The 20,783-nt window shown below is 40.1% G+C and overlaps 1 protein-coding gene across 5 annotated transcripts in view; it reads right to left on the reverse strand.

Annotated features, from left to right (window-relative positions):
* Window positions 1-314: 314 nt before the first annotated feature.
* The window catches only part of hipk2 (homeodomain interacting protein kinase 2), a 265,244-nt gene continuing 244,775 nt past the window's right edge, over window positions 315-20,783 (reverse strand). For all 5 annotated transcript variants that reach the window (XM_063058276.1, XM_063058273.1, XM_063058274.1 and 2 more), the window contains 3 exons: window positions 11,563-11,810; window positions 10,246-10,406; window positions 315-9,282 (listed from right to left, as the gene is read on the reverse strand). In XM_063058276.1, coding sequence (XP_062914346.1) covers window positions 8,818-9,282; window positions 10,246-10,406; window positions 11,563-11,810 — 874 coding nt within the window. In that variant the 3' untranslated portion in view covers window positions 315-8,817. The remainder of the gene's footprint in view (window positions 9,283-10,245; window positions 10,407-11,562; window positions 11,811-20,783) is intronic.

Genomic DNA, 20,783 nt, shown 5'->3' on the forward strand with positions numbered 1-20,783 from the left:
TTAACTCATTATTGATTGGACTGCATCATTAAAAACTTAATACATTTGATGTTATCCTAAAAAGCTGCCCACATCCTAATTTATAACCAGCAAAGTCTCATTCGCTCTCCTTTCTGCTTGCTTACACACAGTGACTCCCAGTTAAGCAATGTCATAATTTTAAAATTCTCACTCTTTTCAATTCATGATTAAAGAACAGATTCCTGTTTTAGCTTCATCTGTTTTGCAGCTTGAGCTCTCATGAGGCAAAGAGAGTTGGCATTGCAAGTGACATGACATGTATTGATCGTGCATGGAGACAGATACAGGTAGAGGCAACATAAAGACTGGGTTGTGTGGTGACTTAAAACAGTTTAATGCAAATCCAAGACAGTGTGTGATTACATTTCTGCACATATACAATATGCATATGTGAGTGTATATATTCTGATTAGGAGATAAGCAGATTCACCTTGGAGACCGAAAAAATGATCAACAACCAGTGAACTACAAGCTAAACAGTTCACAACAATAGACCCCCTTTTCTCCCTACAGTTAGTAGTAACAGTTAAAATAACTATATACTCTATAATTTTTCCATTAAAATCTTCTTTTAATTTACAATGCTTCTAATATTAGTTTCAAGATGAGACCATAAAAATTTCCACTCATTCCTCCTACAACTGAAACAGTTAAGAGTGAGCTCACAACATCTTTTAAAAAACATTTAGTAGCTACGACTGAGTTTCTGGTTGAATTTTCTTTTTAAACACTCTACAATTCGGTAAAATAAACATTCTCATAACCATATCTAGAATATGGGGCAAAGATATAAATTTCTACATTGTACATATAATCCTACAACATCTCACACCTCCCCCCACCCCACACCCTGCACCCATGCCTTTAAAAGACAACAAACCACAGAGCAAAAAGACAGTCCACAAAGAAAAACAGAGAAACACTTTGATACACAAACCTACAGAGAATGAATACAGGTAATCAGATAACTTTGACGCCGAACGAGGATGAGATGAGATTCTTAGTTTAAAATAAAACTCAAAATGTATTTTGGATAAACCAGCACCAAACTTTGGATGTGGGTATTGTCCAATGATTCATGTGACTCCAATAAATGTGCCCCCGTACTGACAAATGACATTTCTCCTTGTTTCCCCTTTATTCTCCTCTTCTGCTAATTCAGACTGGTGAGATATTTAGAAAGTTATATCAATAAGTGGGATCATTTCATATCTACCAGAATCTGAAAAACTTTTAAGTCCATGCACCTGTCAGGAAATTCAAAATGGCATTCTACCGCACATTTTGTCATGGTCAGCAAAAATAAAACTCACGTAATAATTGTTTGAGTTGGTGGAAATGAAACTTGATTCCTTACTTCACTTAAGAGTTTTAAAGGAAGTGGTTGAAGAGATAATAAACCCATTGGTTGAATTTTTTCAAAATGCACTAAATTCAAGGAGGGTACCAGAGTGACTTGTTCAAAAAGGGAGAACAGAAGGTGAGAAACTATCAGCCTGTTAGTTTAGCAGTTATTTTTTGGCAAGATGCTAGAGTCCCTAATCAAACAACTAATTCTTCAGGAAAGCTAAATTTAATCAAATCTAGTCAGCATGTTTATATGTAAGGTAATATACATTTGCCAAATTAGCTCAAATTCTTTGAAGATATCATTAGGAACACTTGATAGAGGGGAACCTGTTGATATAGTGTATTTGGATTTCCAAACGTTATTTGACAACATTACATATACCAGGCTGATAAATGAATGAAAACTAGCTGTCATATAGAAAACAAGGAGTTGGAGTAAGTGCAACTTTTTCTGGCTGGAGGGGTATAACTACTAGAGTAACCTAGGGGTTCATTCTTGACTTTCAACTGTTAGCTTTCTAACCTGAAGGAGGAAACAAAATATCTAATTTCCAAATTTGCTGATATAAATAAAGTTGGAAGGGCCTTTTATGATGAAGGCATTATGATTCTGCAAAGGAATACAGATAGATTGGATGAAAACCAGGCAAATGGAATTTCATGTGACAAATTGTTGGAGCCATACACTTCAATAAGAAAAATCAAACGTGGATATAATCTAAATGGAGTGAGATTTCAAATGAGTGAAGTTAAGAGATTTAGATATTTTAGTGCATGAATCAATAAAAAAAAGTTAGTAGGCAGGTCCAACAAATAGTTCACAGGGAAGGCAAACAGCATTTTTTTGCAAAAGGATTGGAGTTTAAGAATAGGGAGACTTTATTACAGTTGTACAGAGTATTGGTGAGGCCTTACCTGGAAAACTGTGCAGTTTTGATTCCTTTACTTAAGAAAGGACATAGTAAGCAATCCAAAGAAGATTTACCAAGCTGATTTCTGAGATGAGAGGTCTGTCCTGTCAAGGGAGGTTAGACTGTTTTGATCTGTACTCCTTTGAGTTTAAAAGAATGAAGGTGACCTTGTTAAAATATACAGAATATTAAAGGGCTTTACAGGGTTGATCTTGAAATGTTCTTATTAGTGAGAGAGCTACTAACGAGGGAACATAGCTACAATGTAAGGGACCAGTCATTTAAAACTAAGGTACATAGATTTTCTTTTTGTCTCAGAGTAGTGAGTCTCTAGAATTCTGTTCCTGACAGTGGTAGAGGCAAGATTGATATATATATTTAAGGTGTAGATAGGTAAAAATTTGAAAGATGGAGGAATTGAGGATTACAGGGAACTGGCACAAATGAGACCAGTTTAGATCAACCATGATATGAAATGAAATGGCTGGACAGGCATGAGGAGCCTATTTTCTTGTGTTGTTGTATTTACCAAGACATTAAGGATAAGCAAATTTTTGTTTTGTGTGTGAGAAAATGTTATCTGTGTATTGTAGGTTAATCATTCTAACTTCTCACTTCATTGTTTTCCTGATTATTACTATCCTTGGCTGGTTAGAGTGGAAAACCAGTCATCCTCCAACCTGCCTTGGCTGCTGTTTAGCCAGTTCTGTAATAGTAGTGAAACTAAGTGAGAGTATAACTATGTGAGTGAATCTGTACAGTGTGTGCATCCTAAAAATAGGTAGTGCAAGAAGCATGAAGTAGACAGGGTATTTAAGCATTGCAGGATAGCAAGGAAGAACAGAATGGTGTAACCATACCAGGCTGGACAGTTAAAATTTGGTAGGTCAGTGCAACGTTTGGGGTTTGACATTGTCCTTGCAGGACACAACAGTTTGAGGAAGGCTGTACAGAGTTCACTTAAACAGTATTGGCATTTTAGGACAGTGCTCGTTACAGTTCACTGTAACCTGGCTACTCCTGGCTAGTTTATATTCTGCAAAGTGTGAACAAGAACAGAGTCAGGCTTGGTTCTCGTTAAGACTATAACTGAATCAATTCAAAGGATCAAGATTCTCTCCAATGCGTAAAGCAGAATATTTAATGATGGTACAGATTTTATTGGTGGAGGATACAAACCAATTACTTATAATTTTATTTGAAAATATTGCAAGTGATGGACATTAAACTTTTACTCAAGCATCTCAAAATGCAACTATAATATATACCAACTACATTACCAACCACAGTAACCTGCAAGTTTCCTTTTTGTGAATTATACACAATACAATTGTCCTGATTCATTGATTCTGTTACCTTAACCCTTCTCAATTTCTCACCAGACTCCATTCCTCTGCTTTTTGAAACCATCACACCAATCTCTCTCCTCATCAGCTCAGCTGCATGAACAATTTATCAACTTCACTATTCTTTCAATTCAGAACTGGAGTTGGTATGTATTATAGATGACAGTAAAGTGCCACTGAGCTTAAAATGTATATACTGTAATGGTTCAATAGTGTGTTTCCCTGATGGCTTAGTAAATTCTGTCAAGGAGTAGGAAATTCCAAGATTTACTTGGAGAACTACTTTGAGCAGGGCTAATGTTAGGGGCTTTGAAAAAGCCTCTTGGGTCATGATTCAGTTGTTGTTCTTTGTTTCGTTTCCTGGCAAATCCTGTCTCCACAAGTGATTGGCTACTTGAACAAGACATCAGATTAATCAGCATGACAGCAAAGAACCAGAAGGAAAGGGGGAAAACTGAAACTATTTTGGGAAAGAGGTCCCTTTCCTCCACCACGATGTCAAATTTGAGTGCATCTAATTGGGAGCTTAAAAAAACACAGCCAGTTAATATAGTTGCAGGCCTAAATCAACAACTTTTTTTTATATATCTTGGTGAAGTTTAGTTCAATTGTGTAATAAAAATAATATTTGCACAAAATTAGTACTAGACCTAAATTTGTTATAGCCCAAGGCAGGAACTGTTACAATTTCTGCAATCTGGCAGCTAATAAGAAAATCTGAATAGCACTGTGTATAGCTGAAATGCAGCTGCCCCACCCCATAAAGTTTCACACATTTCCGGCTGTGATAAACTTTATGCTTGAAAACTTCCAGAAAGCTATCAATATGATCAACAAAAAAGCAAAGAAAGTGATAGAATGAGGGAGGATGTAACTCCTGAATTTCTTTGGTGTTTTTCTTTAGCTTCTCTAAAATCCCAGATTTGTGGTGATTTGGGTCAGTCCTATCGATCATATTCTTGACCGTGTCATCCCCTCCCCCAAACTGATATATCACAAACAATCTTCATCTTCATCTCCTGAAAATATAATGAAGGATACAGGAAAAATTTGTATAACACCACAGTTTCTCTTCTGGGTTTCTTTGAGCAACATGTGGTTTAGTAAAATGTCCAATAAAATCCATGTCAAACTATGTTTCTTGTCTTCAATCTATATAATCCTACGCATGTGATAGTATCTCCCACATGTGACCATGTCCATTTAACAGAATGATGTTCCTATGTGGTTGCCGAAGGGGAGCCTGCATTGGAGAATTGTGGCTAGTTTTTTGTTGTATCTATACTCCTTGCTTGGCATCAGAGAACTGGTGCAACGTTCTGCTGTATGTATGAAACCCACATTCTTTTGTAAAAGCCATGCATTATTGTCAATATACATGGGAGGTCTTCTGAATGAAAGGCACTTTCAGCCGAATTGTAAAGATGCTCAAAACGCACCACTGCCATAGCATTTCACTTGGACGACAAAGCAAAAACGCTACCAGTTCATTTTTAACAACCAAAGTACAGTGAGCAGCAAAAAAATGTATTGCAAATAAGTCAGTATTATGAAAAGTCAAACATCAAATGGATTCAAGCTACCCAGAAATATCAGCCACACATTGATCTCAGATGAAATATTTGCATGTGTGATTGGTTAATCCCCATCAGCCCAAACCTGCTATCATCCACTGGCCTTGGAGGGTGCTTGTGGAGATTGTGGACAAGGGCTTGTGGTTGACACTGAGCAGACTGATGAACATTTGCATCTCAATATGTCTTTAAAAGGTACATGAATAAATTCATTAAACAGAATAAAAATTGATTCTCATATGATTTTAAAATTATGCTGTGCAGACAGCTCACTTTACCTGGTACTCAGTAGATTTTTGAGACCCTTCTGGATTTGATGATTAGGAACATTTGTTTTCTTCTTTTATATATATATAAATATGTATATACACACAGAACAGATATGGATTCACTCAAATGTATAAATACATCAAAATAGCAGCAATGCCAGTCATCATTAAACTAAGAAATTACAATCTAAAGAAAAAAAAACAAATTAGGAAATTAGAGTTAGTTACACAAGAGGAGGAACAAGTTTCAGCTCCCTCCTACTAAAAAGGGTGAAGACAACTTCATAAAATAATCAGTGGTCAAGGGGCAGCAAAGAACATATGATGCAATAAAATGTGGTTTCTTTGGTGACAAGAGCCATTTTGTTTTACTATGCATGTTTTACTTGTTCTTTTCTTTGTGTTTCCATCCTTATACTAAACCAACTCTTTTCCCCATCTGGGTTGCAGCTGGCTGCTGTCAGAAGGCCCAAAATAAGACTCAGCCTTCAGAATGTACATAACTATTGTTGTCACCAGATCATTCAAATTGTGGAAAAGTTCCAATGCACTTCTTCCTTGGCCAGTTGGAACCCAGCTGATGCAGCTCATGTTGTCCTTTAAAATCACATCTGTGTTCAGAAATACATTCTCTACACTTTCATATTTTTAACAGTTATTTGCCCCAAAGCAGTGTTAGATAAGACACTGACCACATGCTCATTGGGAAACAGTTGGAAACAGGTATCATATTCAAATGATCTACACAAATGAACCCTTTTTTTTACATTTCCTGGTAAAATGGCAAAATGAGAAGTAGTGTTGATCATCAGGACTGTTACATAGTTTTTGAGTGAGACAAGATGTTTCTCAAGTAGATGTATATGAGTTTTACATTTACCAGGACGGGATAATCTAACTAAAATGAGCATGGATGGCTATCATTAACTATAGATGGCCCTGTAGACGGCAGATTTTTATTGGACAACAGTGCTCCAATAGGAAATAAATACAATGCATGAAACAAATAGCAAGAAATTCAATAGTTCCCTCTAAATTATGTGGAGCTGGTTGTCATCAGAAGGAAATCCAGAGGCAAGGGAAAATAAAACAAAATCAATAGTCAATCAAAATATTTAAAACAGCAGCTACATTTAAAACCTATCTGACAAGGAAAAATTGAAATATTCTTTCAAAAATGTCAGTCACAAATTGTGTATTGATCAAGAAAATACTTCTAAAATATCTTCCCAAGAAAAAAGCCTAGTTTAATTATGACAATGTACCAGTTAAAAAGATTCCTGTACTTGTATTTCTCATTCTGCCTTTTACTCCCCAAAACACACAAGCACGGACAGAATCACAATGCTTTTCACCATCAGGTGGTAATCAGAACCACTAATACTCTCTTTCTTTAAACTGTTTCATCCCTCTTGCCTCTGCCTATCAAATCAGTGACTTGTTGAAAATCCCGTTACAGGAGGCTTAGGCTGACTCAGTCAGGGGAGCCATATGTGGTCTTAATGTTTAGTAAAGGTTGAGCAGGTATAGCAGAACCCTCAGCCCATACCTTCACATTTGCCAATACATTTGGACAGAATGGGGCTGAGCTGTAATTCCATGTTGAGTGAAACAGCATATCAGTGCTTGCCAATGAAGTTCCAACAGAGTACCCAGAAACATCAAACTAACATGCAGTTAAGGAGTTATAGGAACAGGAGTAGGCTAGTTTGCCTATGAGCTTATAGTACCATACAGTTAGGTCTAGGCTCATCAATATTGCATGAAATTGGGAGAGCGAGGGAGAAAGATAGCAGGAAATCAAAGTCCTGCTTGGTCAGTATTGTGCACAACAGGAAATAGTCCACTGTTCTGACATCTACGTGAGTGATGCTGTCAGAGAAAAATAGCAGCAATTTGCTTGCTTCGTTGAAAAAGATGGCTGATATTGGAATGAGACATTGATGCAGCCAGGGATGAAAAATACTAAGCAGAACTAGTATGGGAGGGTTGAAGTTTATTGGTAATACTGAAATCTGATAATGCAACATAAACTAATCCCAAGACTTTGAGTGTTTTGGGGTACAGCAACTCTGTGTTACCTCACCTTACATTTTCTTTCTCCCTGATACGACAGGATCAACAATGCTGTAAAGCATTTTACCTGCCAGCATCAATTAACTGAAGACAGTTATTGGTTCATTACAATTGATACCTCTAAGAGGAGGACACTGGTGATTTTATCATTGGCAAGAATTTAGATCTATTTTTCGGGGTGATGGATGTTCCAGAAATAGGCAAATTGATGTACTGTATAGGGGGAAAGGGAAAACCATTAATTAATTCCTCAATTAAATGAAAACTCGATGTACTTAAAGGGCTAAAAGGTGCATTCTTCTTTGAGACTTTGCTCTTCTACTGATGATGTCGGCCATGGGAAGAGGAATGCAATCGAGTAGGAACCAGTAGAGTTATACCATGCGGAGTGGGAGTTCAAGAAAACAAGCATCTGCACGTTCTCTCTGCTTAAACACCACCCAAGTCCCTTTTCAAAGGTACCCTTATCCTGTCCTCTGGTGGTCTCCTCCAGCTAGTCCTTTCTGCCACCCAAGATCATAATGCCCAAGAGTCACTATTGGGAGACTGTCTCAGTATTGACATTGATCTATATGAAATCTGGTGGAATTCTCATCCTTTTCTGTAAGGCACTAAAAGGGAATATGTTCAAAACCAATGCCTATGCTAGGAAGCTCTCTGTTAAAGAAACCACAGACAAGAATATCAGCACACATGCACACACACATACACACTGGAGCTCTGAACAGACACATCTAGTACGCCTTAAGAACAGAGTTAGGCTGAATCACAGTTGTGTAATCACAAGTAATATCTATTGGTATCGTGTCACCAAATGATGCTTTCCTTGACTCTCTACATTCTAAGGAGCCCTGGCAACCTTTACCTTCACAAGGATGGTTTTATTTAGAAAAGGAAGAGCAGCTCTTTATTTTTCCAAAAAAAAAAGTAAAATTGGGAAAGTCAACAGCTGTAGTACATTTACTGAATTTCACTAATAAAATTTCAACCAAACTCTGAGAGTCGTTTCCAGGTTGTAGATCCTTAATCTCCTCCATCCATCCACTATCGACTCCCCTTTGAAGGTCTTCGTCACTGACCAGTGGTCAATTAACAGACTTAAGTTTTGGTGATTTTTTTTTAAAAAAACAAACTTCTCATAAAAAGATTTGTTTTTCTCATTCTGTGACCAGGCACACTTCCTTCCAGCCCATTTCTGAAGTGCCTTCCCAAATGTGAGATGCATTGTTGCTTGTTTTAATTCAATATAATGTCTTATTGACCTCCAGTCTTAAAGATAGGGATACTGGTTCACCTTGGTTGGGCTCAGTGGGTATCCTGTGTAGACAGCTGAGGCTGGCGAAGCATTGATGTATGTCTGATGGGCAAACTGGGGTTGGTACTGACTTGGATGGATGGTTGGAGAAGGCAGTACTCTTGGCCCCATGCCAACGGGCACTTGGTGAACTATTCCCCCAGGATGGGTAGCATAGGCGTGCCTGGCAGAGCCCTGCGATGTCACAAGGTGAGCCACCGTGCCTGTGGGGCCTAGGGCAGCAGGTGTGGCATAGGTATACAGATGAGGCTGACCCGGTAGATGAGCTGCAGCCAAGTGAGGATGCACAGTTGTGTGTGAAGGACTACGATGTGGGAATGAATAAGGAGCCTGTGCAATAGTCGGTGTGATGTAAGCCTGTTGTCTTCGATGTCCATGGTTTCCACTCCGCTCCGGTATGCTTGTCGCATGTTGCTGAGCCTAGAGCACACATTCATTGTTAATTGAGACAGAGAGAAACTTTTGCATATCTTTTCAAGAAATATGACTTTATTTCCAAGATCAATCTTTCCCTCCAATAATAATATAAAGCAGTGATGATAACAGCATTTGAATCTCCTCACCCATAAAGAGATCTCTTCATACTCAATCCTCACTTTAAAAGGTACAGAGATTGAAAGTGTGCAGATGTGGATCAGAAGTATTGTGGAGTCAATTGAGCTTAATCCTCTGTTTACAAATACAGGGATCCAGGCATGTCTATATTTTTCCACACAAGGTTTGACATTTCAGTTATATCTGGTATTTGTGGAGGAATCCCAGACATAGATCTCTCCAGGCAACCCATGCTTTTCTTTACACTGCAAATGCAGCCAGGAATGCCCAGTTTAACCCTTACTGCACTCTATTCTCTTTTCACATCTAAAGGGATTCAGCCACAATCAATGAAAAAATGTAACACACATGAAGATGGTCACAGAGATCAGGAGCACGGGACAAGAAAATGAAGTGAAGCGAAATTGGGAGTGAGTATCGGATCTGAAGCAAGTGACCAGAGATCAAGGAGAGCAGACAAGGATCAGGAAAGAGCAGATAAGAATAGCTTGCAAGCAAACAGGAATTGAGCACGAGTAGCTGTGGATCAGGCATGAGTAGATGGGGAAGATGGGACCAGACAGGAACTGGTAGTAAAGGCTATGTGGATCCAAATTCAGAGATGAGGAGTAAGCATTTGGGGATTGGGGTGAGCAAACCGCAGTCAGAAACATCACACTGGAATCAAGAACAGGTAGGTATATATTGAGAGTGTGATAAATAGTGATTGAATAGGGTTAAAGAGTGAATGGACAGACTGGGAGAGGGAAAAAGGGATTGGGGATGAATAGACCTTGACAGTAACATATACTTTAACTTTGAATGAATATAAAAGCATACATTAGGTACCTGACTGAGATTAAGTGGTTGCTGTTGCAAGGAATGGGCCGTTGACCTCTGTTGCCGGTAAGGTGATATCCCCGAGAAACTCCCTGAAGAGTGGCTTGTACTAGATGTTACTATGCTGGAGTTTTTGGTTTTGTGTCCCAATGAATGTTGCCCCTGTATACCTGAAAGAAAAATTCAACATGAAAAGATGGAATAGCTCTACTACACAGGAGAGAAATCTTAAAATTTAATTTAGTTATATATAGTAAGAAAAAAGCATAAATAATTGGACAATATGTGCTCCACGTCTAAAACAGGTGTAGCCAATTAGCCTTTGCAATAGATCTCAGATTGATTGGTCTTTCATGAGATGAGCACCAAACTATTAACATATCTGGTATATAATCAGAAATTCAAATAATGAAAAGTCATAAATAAAATTTGACTTCAATTAATTTAAAGTTTTAATATGGTTTATTAGCTGAATTGCTTATAGCAATGCTAGTTAATCCCATCTGGCAATGCATACTGCAAAGCAAATTATATCCTCTTTACTGTTGAATACCAACTGAAAGATAATCCATTATTTAGCTGCAATTTAAATTAGTGACCTTGAAAGCCACAAGGTGTGTCAGTTGATGAAAGTTGTTTCTAGATTAACATGTGCTCCTGTAGATCCTGCCTGAGGCAGAGAAAGACTAAAATTACCCTTTTTCTTTTCTTTTTATAAAATCAGTTCATAAAATCTTATAGCACAGAAGCAGGACTACCCTGGTGTTTTGAAATAGATGCACAATTAGGATCACTACCTTGCATTTCTTCAAAGGCTTTCAATTTTTTTTGTCAAGTATTTGGAGCAATTTTATTGGCTCACATTCTCAGGTGTGACTAGTACAAGGCACAGTACACAGAATGCCAGATTTTGTACATATTTGAATGACATTCATGGTATTATTGAGAACATGGTATATTTTTAAAGAGACAGGCCTGAAATTCTGCAGCAGCTCAATTGAGAACAGATAGATCTCCTTGTTCTCAATTCCAACGTCAATGGAACTAATTTCTTCAAAGAACTTTCAAGCAAGGCATAGCCAAAGCTGATGCTGGAGGCCACCTGAGTTGATTAAAAGAGACCGTATTTACTATCTGCAACACTGAGATACTCCTCAGAAACTGCCAATGTCAGCAACCGTCTACATTCCTCTGTGTCAATGCATTTTGGAAGTTTAATTGCCAAATTAGTTCTTCTCCGAGTGCCACTGGTGGTCTGTGAATTTCCTGTACGGACTGAGACAATTGTGTGGGATAGAAGCAGCAAGACGGAAAAGCTGCAGCTACCTGAGACAAGGCGATCACATCCTGCTACAGTATCACTTGACTGTGTCTTGAGGGGAGGGACAATGATAGTCCGTGGGTTTCCACCATAGTGGCTGTCCGAGTGTCCTTTGGTCGAGTTGTAGGTGGTGTTGTTGCCAATGGTGTGTCGCTGTCGCACTGCACTTGGACTGTTGCTGCTCGAGGAGTCTGAATCTGGCGAGTCATGAACTGTGACACAGCTGATCACATTCTTCCTCTGCTTTGATGATCTGGAGTTAAAAAAAGCAAGTGTTTTTTAAAAAATAATCAACTGGAGCAAAATTAACTTTTTATCTACAGCAGCTTATATCCCTTACGAAGGGCTTGAGATCATGCGAGCTGCTGCTTGTGGCAAATGTGGGATAGGGTTAGAGTGCAGGAGCTCAAAGCTTTGGCTCAAGAGTCTTCAGTGAGGGGAGGCAGAGGTGAAGGTAGATTTCCGGCAACTTGCTTTTATTCTGATTGCACAGGTAGAGCAGTAGAAATGTTACGCAGGATGGTGGAATGCTCCTCTTGTGGGTATGTGACAATACAGGGAGATCTCTGATGTTCCTGACAACTACACCTGCAAGAAGTACATCCAGCTGCAATTTCTTACAGACTGCATTAGGAGAATGGGGCTGGAGCTGGATGAACTCTAGATCATTCAGGAGGCTGAGGGGTTAGTTAATTGACAGGAGATACAAGAAGGTAGGACACAGGTAACTGGGTGACTGTCAGGAGAGGAAAAGGGGATGAGCAGCCAGTCCAGGGTATGCCTGTGGCCATTTCCCTCAATAACAAGTATATTACTTTGGATACTGTTGGGGGAGGGAGTGGGGATGACAGTAAAGAAAACCACCGTATTCAGGTCTCTGGCATTGAGTCGAGACCCGTGACTCAGAAGGGAAGGGAAAAGAAGAGGCAAGCAGTAGTGATAGAGGATTCATTGGTTTGGGGAACAGGTAGGAGGATCTGTGGAAAAAAAATGAGATTCCCAGATGTTATATTGCCTCTCTGATGCCAGGGTTAGGGAGATCGTGGATCGTGTCTGTTGGCTAACAAGGAATTAAAATATGGATTAAAACACCTAACAGGAATCAGTCAGGAGACAGTGGAGGTCGCCATTTTGTGAAACTGTTTAGTAAACTCCACTGAGAACTGTCCTGTGAACTGGTTTTGCTCTGGAATAGCTGGATCTAAAGTACTAAGCAAAAAATCTTAGGTACATATATATAGCTAGGGTGACCATAGACCTGGAGCAGAGAGTGTGTTCCTAAATCTGGTGAGAGCAAAAGATGTTGGGAATAACGAGGGTGGAGCGCAACAGGAGGGATGTGGAACAGGTGGCAGAGAAAGAGTTTTAATCAGTTTTCCAGGTATTCCTGATCAGCTGAAACACTAAATGTTAATTATCATTGAGAATGAACTTTAAACTAAATTAACAGATAGATACCAATTATATTGATAGCTGGCATCAAGAGGAACAGGGTGACTTCATGAGTTTCCTTATGGTGATAAACGTGATAGCTGCTTTGTAAAAAGCAGTAAGAATTTTTTAGTTGCTTGACAAGCTATATTGCCAGACCCTTGGAGACGGTGCCTTATCCTTAAGAGACCTCAAATTGTCTGCTAATCACAGCTATTGTGGATCAAATTTTGTTTGCTCCCTTCAAGGATATTGTTAGTCAAAGTATTTTATCAATGATGCATCTTATTGCCAATAATTCACCATTTGCAAAATTCAGGGGTAGTTATTTCAAGGGAATTAAAGGCATGAAGAATTAACAATGGAAAATAACAAAGTGGCAGACCGACATAGGTTATCTATCTGTTGTTATGATAGAAGACACTATTAGTATTCCAATTATGATGTAAAAAGGGCAAAATATTCAGTCATTGGAGGCAAATTTAAGGGAATGAAGGCTGAGAAATCACCTGAGCCTGGAGAACTGAGCCTAGACTGTATGGATACAATAATTCTGTTCTTCCAAAACACCTAAATTCCAGATGATGAAACCTACCCAGATTTTCGCCATTTTAGAGCTGCCATTATGAGAGTGGGCCAGTGTAGGAATGGGAATCTCAGGATTTGGCTGGAGAGGCGTCAGCAAGTAGGCACACGTGAGTAGCCCAGATAGCTAGAGTGGTAATGGCTAATACAAGGGGACCAGGTAAGATGTTTTTTATATAGTAGTTAAATAGAAAGACACCAAAATTAGAACTAATTAAATAAAATATGGATGCAGGGTGAAGTGATGTGTTGTAGCTGCATGATATTAGAGCAGGTAGAACCTATTATGGTTCCTGGTAACCACATCTGCACTAAATGATGGTTGCTCAAGGAACTCAGGCTCAAAATTGATGATGTGGAATCTGAGCTTCAAACACGGCAATGCATCAGGGAAGGGGCAAGTTACCTGGGCACAGTGTTTGCAGAGACAGTCACACCCATTAGATTAACTACTTCAAATTTAGTCTGTGATCAGCGACAAGAGGGTGTGACTGTGCGTGAGTCAGGTAGAGGGATGCAAAAGGTATTGCTGGGGGAGCATTTCCATCAGGCCTGAGATCCTCGCTCCCTGCACAAATAGGAGTGAGGGCCTTAGGAAAGGTAAGTAACCAAACCGTGGCACCGTGGTTTAGGAGGGAAGAAAAATATCTCAGCAGGTGGGGATAGTATAGTCAGGGTTGGAAGTCCCAAAGGTTGTGTTACCCTGCCTGGTGCCTGGATTTGGGAATTCTCCTCAAGAATTCAGAGTGAAATGAGGAAGTTACGGTTGTCTGGTCCATGTGGGTACCAACAACGTAGGAAGAACAAGAAGAGATTCTACTCAGGAAATTTGAGGAGCTAGGGACTAAATTAAAATGCAGAACTAAAAAGGTAATAATCTCTGGATTGTTACCTGAGCCATGCACAAATTGGGCCAAGGTTAATAAGATCAGACTTAAATGTATGGCTCAAATATTGATGTGGAGAAGTGGGATTGAATTCATGGAACATTGGCACCATTAATAAGGAAGCAAAAAGCTGCTCCAAAGGAATAGGCTCCACTTGAACCATGCCAGGACCAGGATCCTGGCAAATCACATAACTAGAGCTGTGGATATGGCTTTAAACTAAGTGGGACAGCTTGGAAAGGCATGAATAAAGTAAAACTGAAGGAGAGTGCAGGAAAGGTTACTGGAATCTTCAGAATAAAGAATAAGATAGAAAGTTTAGAAAGGGATGAGAATTTGACTTCAGACAACATAGAATCAAAATTGAAAAGGGCGGTGAATAATTATTAACCGTGTGGAGGAACAGAGAGATCAGGTTAGATCACACTTGGAGTATTGTGTTCGGTTCTGGTTGCCTCACTAGAGGAAGGACGTAGAAGCTTTAGAGAGGGTGCAAAGGTGATTTATCAGGATGTTGCCTGGACTATAGAGCATGCCTTAAAGGTTGAGTGAGATAGGGATTTTCTCTTTGGACTGAAGGAGAATGAAAGGTAACTTGATAGAGGTGTTAAAGATGATAAGAGGCATAGATAGACCAGATAGCTAGAGTGGTAATGGCTAATACAAGGGGACCAGGTTGGTAATGGCTAATACAAGGGGCCCAGGGTAGTAATGTCTAATAAAAGGGGACTGGGGTAGTAATGGCTAATACAGGGGGACCAGGGTAGTAAGGTCTAATAAAAGGGGACTGGGGTAGTAATGGATAATACAAGGGGACCAGGGTGGTAATGGCTAATACGAGGGGACATAATTTTAAGCTGACTGACTGGAGGGAAGTATAGGTGGCGGGGGGGTGGGGGGAGTCAGAGGTAAGTTCCTTACACAGAGAGTGGTTGTTGTGTGGAACATCCTGCCAGGGTGGTGGTAGAGGTTGTTATGTTAGGAGCATTTAAGAAACTGTTAGGTAGGCACATGGATGATAGAAAAATGTTCTGCCCTGCAGTCATCTGGTCTCCTTTTGAAGGTTTGCTTTCCTTCCACATCCCAGAGATGTGCTGGCTGCTAGGTTAGTTGAATACTGTAAATTTCCCCAAGTGTAAGAGTGAGTGACAGGAATATGGATGGGATGGGGTGCTGATGCAAAAGGAATTAGTGCAGAATGGTGTTTAAAGCTCAGCACAGATGCAGCAGGAATAAAAAATCCTCAATAGGTCAATGAAGATGCACCCTGTACCTCAGCAGGTCAGACAGCATCTATGCAGAGGAATAAACAGTCGAAGTTTTGGGCTGAGACCCTTCATCAGGACTGGACAGGAAGGGGGAAGGTGCCACAATAAAGTGTTGTGGGAAGGAGAAGGAGTACAAGCTGACAGGTTATAGGTGAGGGGGAATGTGGGTGTGTGGGAGTGGGGAAGGAAGGATGAATTTAAGAAGCTTAGGAAGTGATAGGTGGAAAAGATAAAGGGCTGAAGAAGGGATCTGTTAGGAGAGGACAGTGGGTCATAGGAAGAAGGGAAGGAGGGAGGGGCCACCAAAGGGATGTGATGGGCAGATTGGAAGAAGAGAAGGGGAGCCAGAATGGGGAATGGAAAAAGATAGTATGGGGAAGAGTGAGAAATCACTAGTAGTTAGAGAAATCGATGTTCATACTATCAGTTTAGAGGCTACCCGGACAGAAAATGAGGTTGCTTTTCCAATATAAGTGTAGCCTCATCAGGGCAGTAGAGAAGGCCATGGACTGACATGTCAAAATGGGAAGTTGAATTGAAATGAGAAATCCCACATTTGAGGTGGACTGAGTGAAGGTGCTTGATGAAGCAGTTCTCAAATCTATATTGTGAGCACTGGATACAGTTGATGACCCCAGTAGACTCTCAGGTCACTTGGAAGGACTATTTGGGGCCTAGAATGGTGGTGAAGGAGGTGTTGCACTTGTCTCACTTGCAGGGATAAGAGCCAGGAGGGAGATCAGTGGGAAAGGATGAATGGACAAGGGAGTCACATAGAGAGCAATTTCTGTGGAAAGCAGAGAATGATGAGGATGGAAAGATGTGCCTTAGGTGATGCAAAGGGACCTTGACGTCCTAGTGCAGGATTCTCTAAAGATTAACTTGCAAGTTGTAGTAGTAAGGAAGGCAAATACAAAGTTAACATTCATTTTGAGAGGACTAGAATAGAAAAGCAAGGAAGAAAAGCTGAGGCTTTAGAAGGCATTGGTCATTACGAGTATTGTGAGCAGTTTTGAATCTCATATCTAAGGATGGATGTAAAAACGCAAACACGAGGAAATTCCTGACAAAGAGTCTCGGCCCGAAACGTCGACTGTACCTCTTCCTAGAGATGCTGCCTGGCCTGCTGCGTTCACCAGCAACTTTTATGTGTGTTGCTAAGGATGGATGTATTGGCTTTGGAGAAGGTCCATAAGTGGTTTACAAGAATGATCCTGGGAATGAAAACTTTAATATATAAGGTGCATTTGATGGCCTTGGATCTGTACTCACTAAGGTTTAGAAGAATGAGAGGGCATCTCATTGAACTGGACAGAATAACATTCAGCAGGACTGAATGGGCCGAAGGACCTGTTTCTGTGCTGTAGTGCTCTATGACTGTGAAACCTACAAATATTGAAAGGCCTGGATTAATTGGACATGGAGAGGATGCTTTCAATAGTGGGAGAATCTGGGACCAGAGGGCACAGCCTCAGGGTAGAAGGAATGCTGACCCCCTTCCCCTTTAGAATGGAGATGAGGAGGGACTTCTTTAGCCAGTTGGTGGTGAGTCTGTGGAATTCATTTACACAAATAGCTCTGGACAGCAAGTCATTGTGTATGTTTAACGAGGAGGTTGCTACTTTATCTATTTATTTAGAGATATATAATCAGTCTTCCCAGCTCAATGAGCCACACCATCCAGCAACACACCTACTTAACCCGAGCCTAATCACAGGACAATTTTATAATCACCAATGCACCAGTACATCTTTGGAATGTGGGAGGAAACTATAGAGCACCCGGAGGATACCCACAAATACCCGGGAAGGATGTTCAAACTTCTTACAGACGGCATTGGAATTGAACTCCAAACTCTAATGTCCGAGCTGTAATAGCATCATGCTAACTGCTGTGCTACCATGGCATCCTAAGTAAGAGTGTTAAAGGTTACTGGGAGAAGGCAGGAGAATGGGGTTGAGAGGGAAAATAAATCAGCCATGATCGAATGACGGAACAGACTCAATGGGCTGAATGGCCTAAATCTGATCCTATATCTTATGGAAAAGTGCAAAGTTAAGGAATTGATTCAAGAAAGGAAGCAAATAGAAAGCAGAAAAACAAATATCGACCAGTTAGCTTCGCATCTGACATGGGAAAAATCCATGTTGAAACCCATTACTAAAATAGTAGCAAAATACCTATTGAATACTATCATAATCAAGCAGAATCAACATTTTTTTGAAAAGATAATCATGTTTAACAGACCTGTAGAGCTCTTTGAGAATGAAATGAGCAGGGTGGATAAAGGAGAACTCAGCAGATGTAGTATATTTGGAGTTCCTGAAGGCATTCGATAAGAAGCTGCATAAAAGCTTGCATCACACAGCTCATAAATTACCATTAGCTTTGAAATATGAGAGATAATATTGAGATATGTAAGATACTGACATAGCTTGACAAAATTAAATGCTGAGTGGTATCTTTTCTCATGCTGGAAGCAAGAACTTTGGAGGGAACAGCTTCAGAACGTTCAAAAGGAATTTCAGGAGTCTTCGGAATTCTCCGTGCTAGAGAGCTTTTAAGACTGAATAATTGAATATATTCATGGCCAAACTGGGTAAGGTTTTCAGCTGTAGAGAATTCAAGAATTATGTGAAATAGGCAGGAAAGTGGAGCTGTGGCTAAGATGGCATCAGTCATGATCTTAGTGAATGACAGAGTAGGCTCAAGGGACCATATGGCCTGTTTTTGCCACATCTTTTAATGTTCTTATGAGGCAGAAAAGTACGTGACTAGGATACTGTTGACAGGTGATGCATAGAGTGTGACCAAACTCCCTTGTGTGTCTAGGAATATTGCACTGTACCTTTTACCGCAGTACCATTATGAGGCTTAGATTTTTGTACGCAGCCATGTAAATATCCAGTTTGATTTTTGTTTTTGTTATGTGGCCAATAATTGAGTAATGTGATATGCACTGTAGCTAAATGTGCTCTGATGAAGTAGTGATGAATAACAGCTGGGGAGCTCAATCAGGCTATTAAAATGACTTTAAAAGTATGGTCATGTATAGTGTCTCTCATGAAGCAAGTCACTTATCAGAATGTATGTAGTGACCGATTATCACGCTCTTTATTGTCATCTCTCCCTTGTTCTTTTTTTGGCTGATTAGCCTCAGGCAGTGCAGCGATCTGATAGCATGATGCAACATACCAAGGCAAAGAGCCCACATCCGTTAGAACTATACTTCCATGCTCTCCTCAACTGAATCAGGTATGGATCTCTTGAGAATGCAATGCATTTTCAACAAGAATTACTAGTTGTGCTGTGGTTGTCATTGGAGTGATGTTCTGCAGGAGTAGGTAGACTTGCACAGGAGTGAAAAAGTAGGCTTTTTGTTCAATGTCCAGTCTTTGGACTTCTGACTGAGAAAATTCCTGCCGTGGTCAAATGACAACTTTGTTGCTAGGATAGCTTTGTTGCCAAGTTTGCAAATGACACTAAGACTGGTGGAGGGGCAGGAAGTGTTTAAGAGATAGGAAGGCTGCAGGAGGACTTAGACAAATTATGAGAATGGGCAAGAAAGTGGCAAATGAAATAGAATGTTGGAAAATGTATGGTCATGCACTTTGGTAGAAGAAATAAACGTGCAGACTGTTTTCTAAATGGGCAGAAAATCCAAAAATCGGAGATGCAAAGGGGCTTGGGAGTCCTTGTGCAGAACACCCTAAAGGTAAACGTGGAGTGGTGAGGGAGGCAAATGCAAAGTTAGCATTAATTTCAAGAGGTCTAGAATATAAGAGCAGGGATGTGATGCTAAGACTTTATAAGTCACTGGTGAGGCCTCACCTTGAGTATTCTGAACAGTTTTGGGCTCCTTATCTAAGAAAATATGTGCTGGCATTGGAGAGGGTTCAGAGGAGATTCACAAGGATGATTCCAGGAATTATGAGGAGCTTTTGATGGCTCTGGGCCCGTACTCGCTGGAATTTAGAAGGATCGGGGGAGATTTCATTGAAACCTTTCGAACGTTGGAAGTCCTAGACAGAGTAGATGTGGAAAGGACGTTTCCCATGGTGGCAAAGTTTAGGACAAGATGGCACAGCCTCAAGATAAAGGAGCGTCCATTTAAAACAGAGATGTAGAGAAATTTTTTTAGCCAGAGGGTGGTAAATTTGTGGAATTTGTTGCTGCAGGCAACTGTGGAGGTCAGGTTGTTGGGTGTTTTTAAAGAGGAAACTGCTAAGTTCTTGATTGGTCACGGCATCAAAGGTTATGGGGAGAAGGCAGAGGAGTGGGGCTGAGGAGGGGAAAAAAGGATCAGCCATGATTGAATGTTAGAGCAGACTTGATAGGCCAAAATGGCCTAATTCTGCTCCATGTCTTATGGTCCAATTTGGACTTTAGGTAAGTGGAAGGGTTCTCTATTTATTGAACTCTAGATAGGTTCTGCAGAGGAGCCCATGTACAAGTGACCTCTCGAAAACAGTGCTGAGCTACAGTAATACAGGGCATGGATTTATTACAGCTCCTGAGGTTGCTGTCACCTTGATCTCCATGGGCAAAGCAGATCAGTCACTTGTACATGGCCATCCATTCATAGAAAGTTACTTCTTAGAGGCCTCAGTAAACCAGTGCGAGGGAGACATTTTTCCTGGGAGAGGTCAGGCTAAGAGCACATGTGCAAGTTAATTCCATGATAGTAGAGTCTTTAAATGGTCCACCTTTGGCATCTTACCTAAAGATCACAGTCACAAAGTACTATCCCCATGGAAACACCTACAGTAAGTAATTAGCATTTTTAAATGGCTGTGGTGACTATGAGTACTTTTGAGCTGAGAGCTACCAGAGAGCGCTGGTGAAGTTTTCATCTTTAATATTAAGAGCTCCTTCAATGGATTTTCAACCATATAGCATTGACGATACTTTTCAGTGGATGTCACATGACAGTGGCTACCTATACTTGAGAACTCTGAATTATATTGGGAATGCTGTAGAATAATGTCATACAATAGTAAGTGTCATCACTTTTCAACTGACCTGAGATATCGCGAGCCATTGCTTGTTTGGGGA

This window comes from Mobula hypostoma, chromosome 9, assembly GCF_963921235.1.
Source record: "Mobula hypostoma chromosome 9, sMobHyp1.1, whole genome shotgun sequence".
In the NCBI taxonomy this organism is placed as follows: Eukaryota; Metazoa; Chordata; class Chondrichthyes; order Myliobatiformes; family Myliobatidae; genus Mobula; species Mobula hypostoma.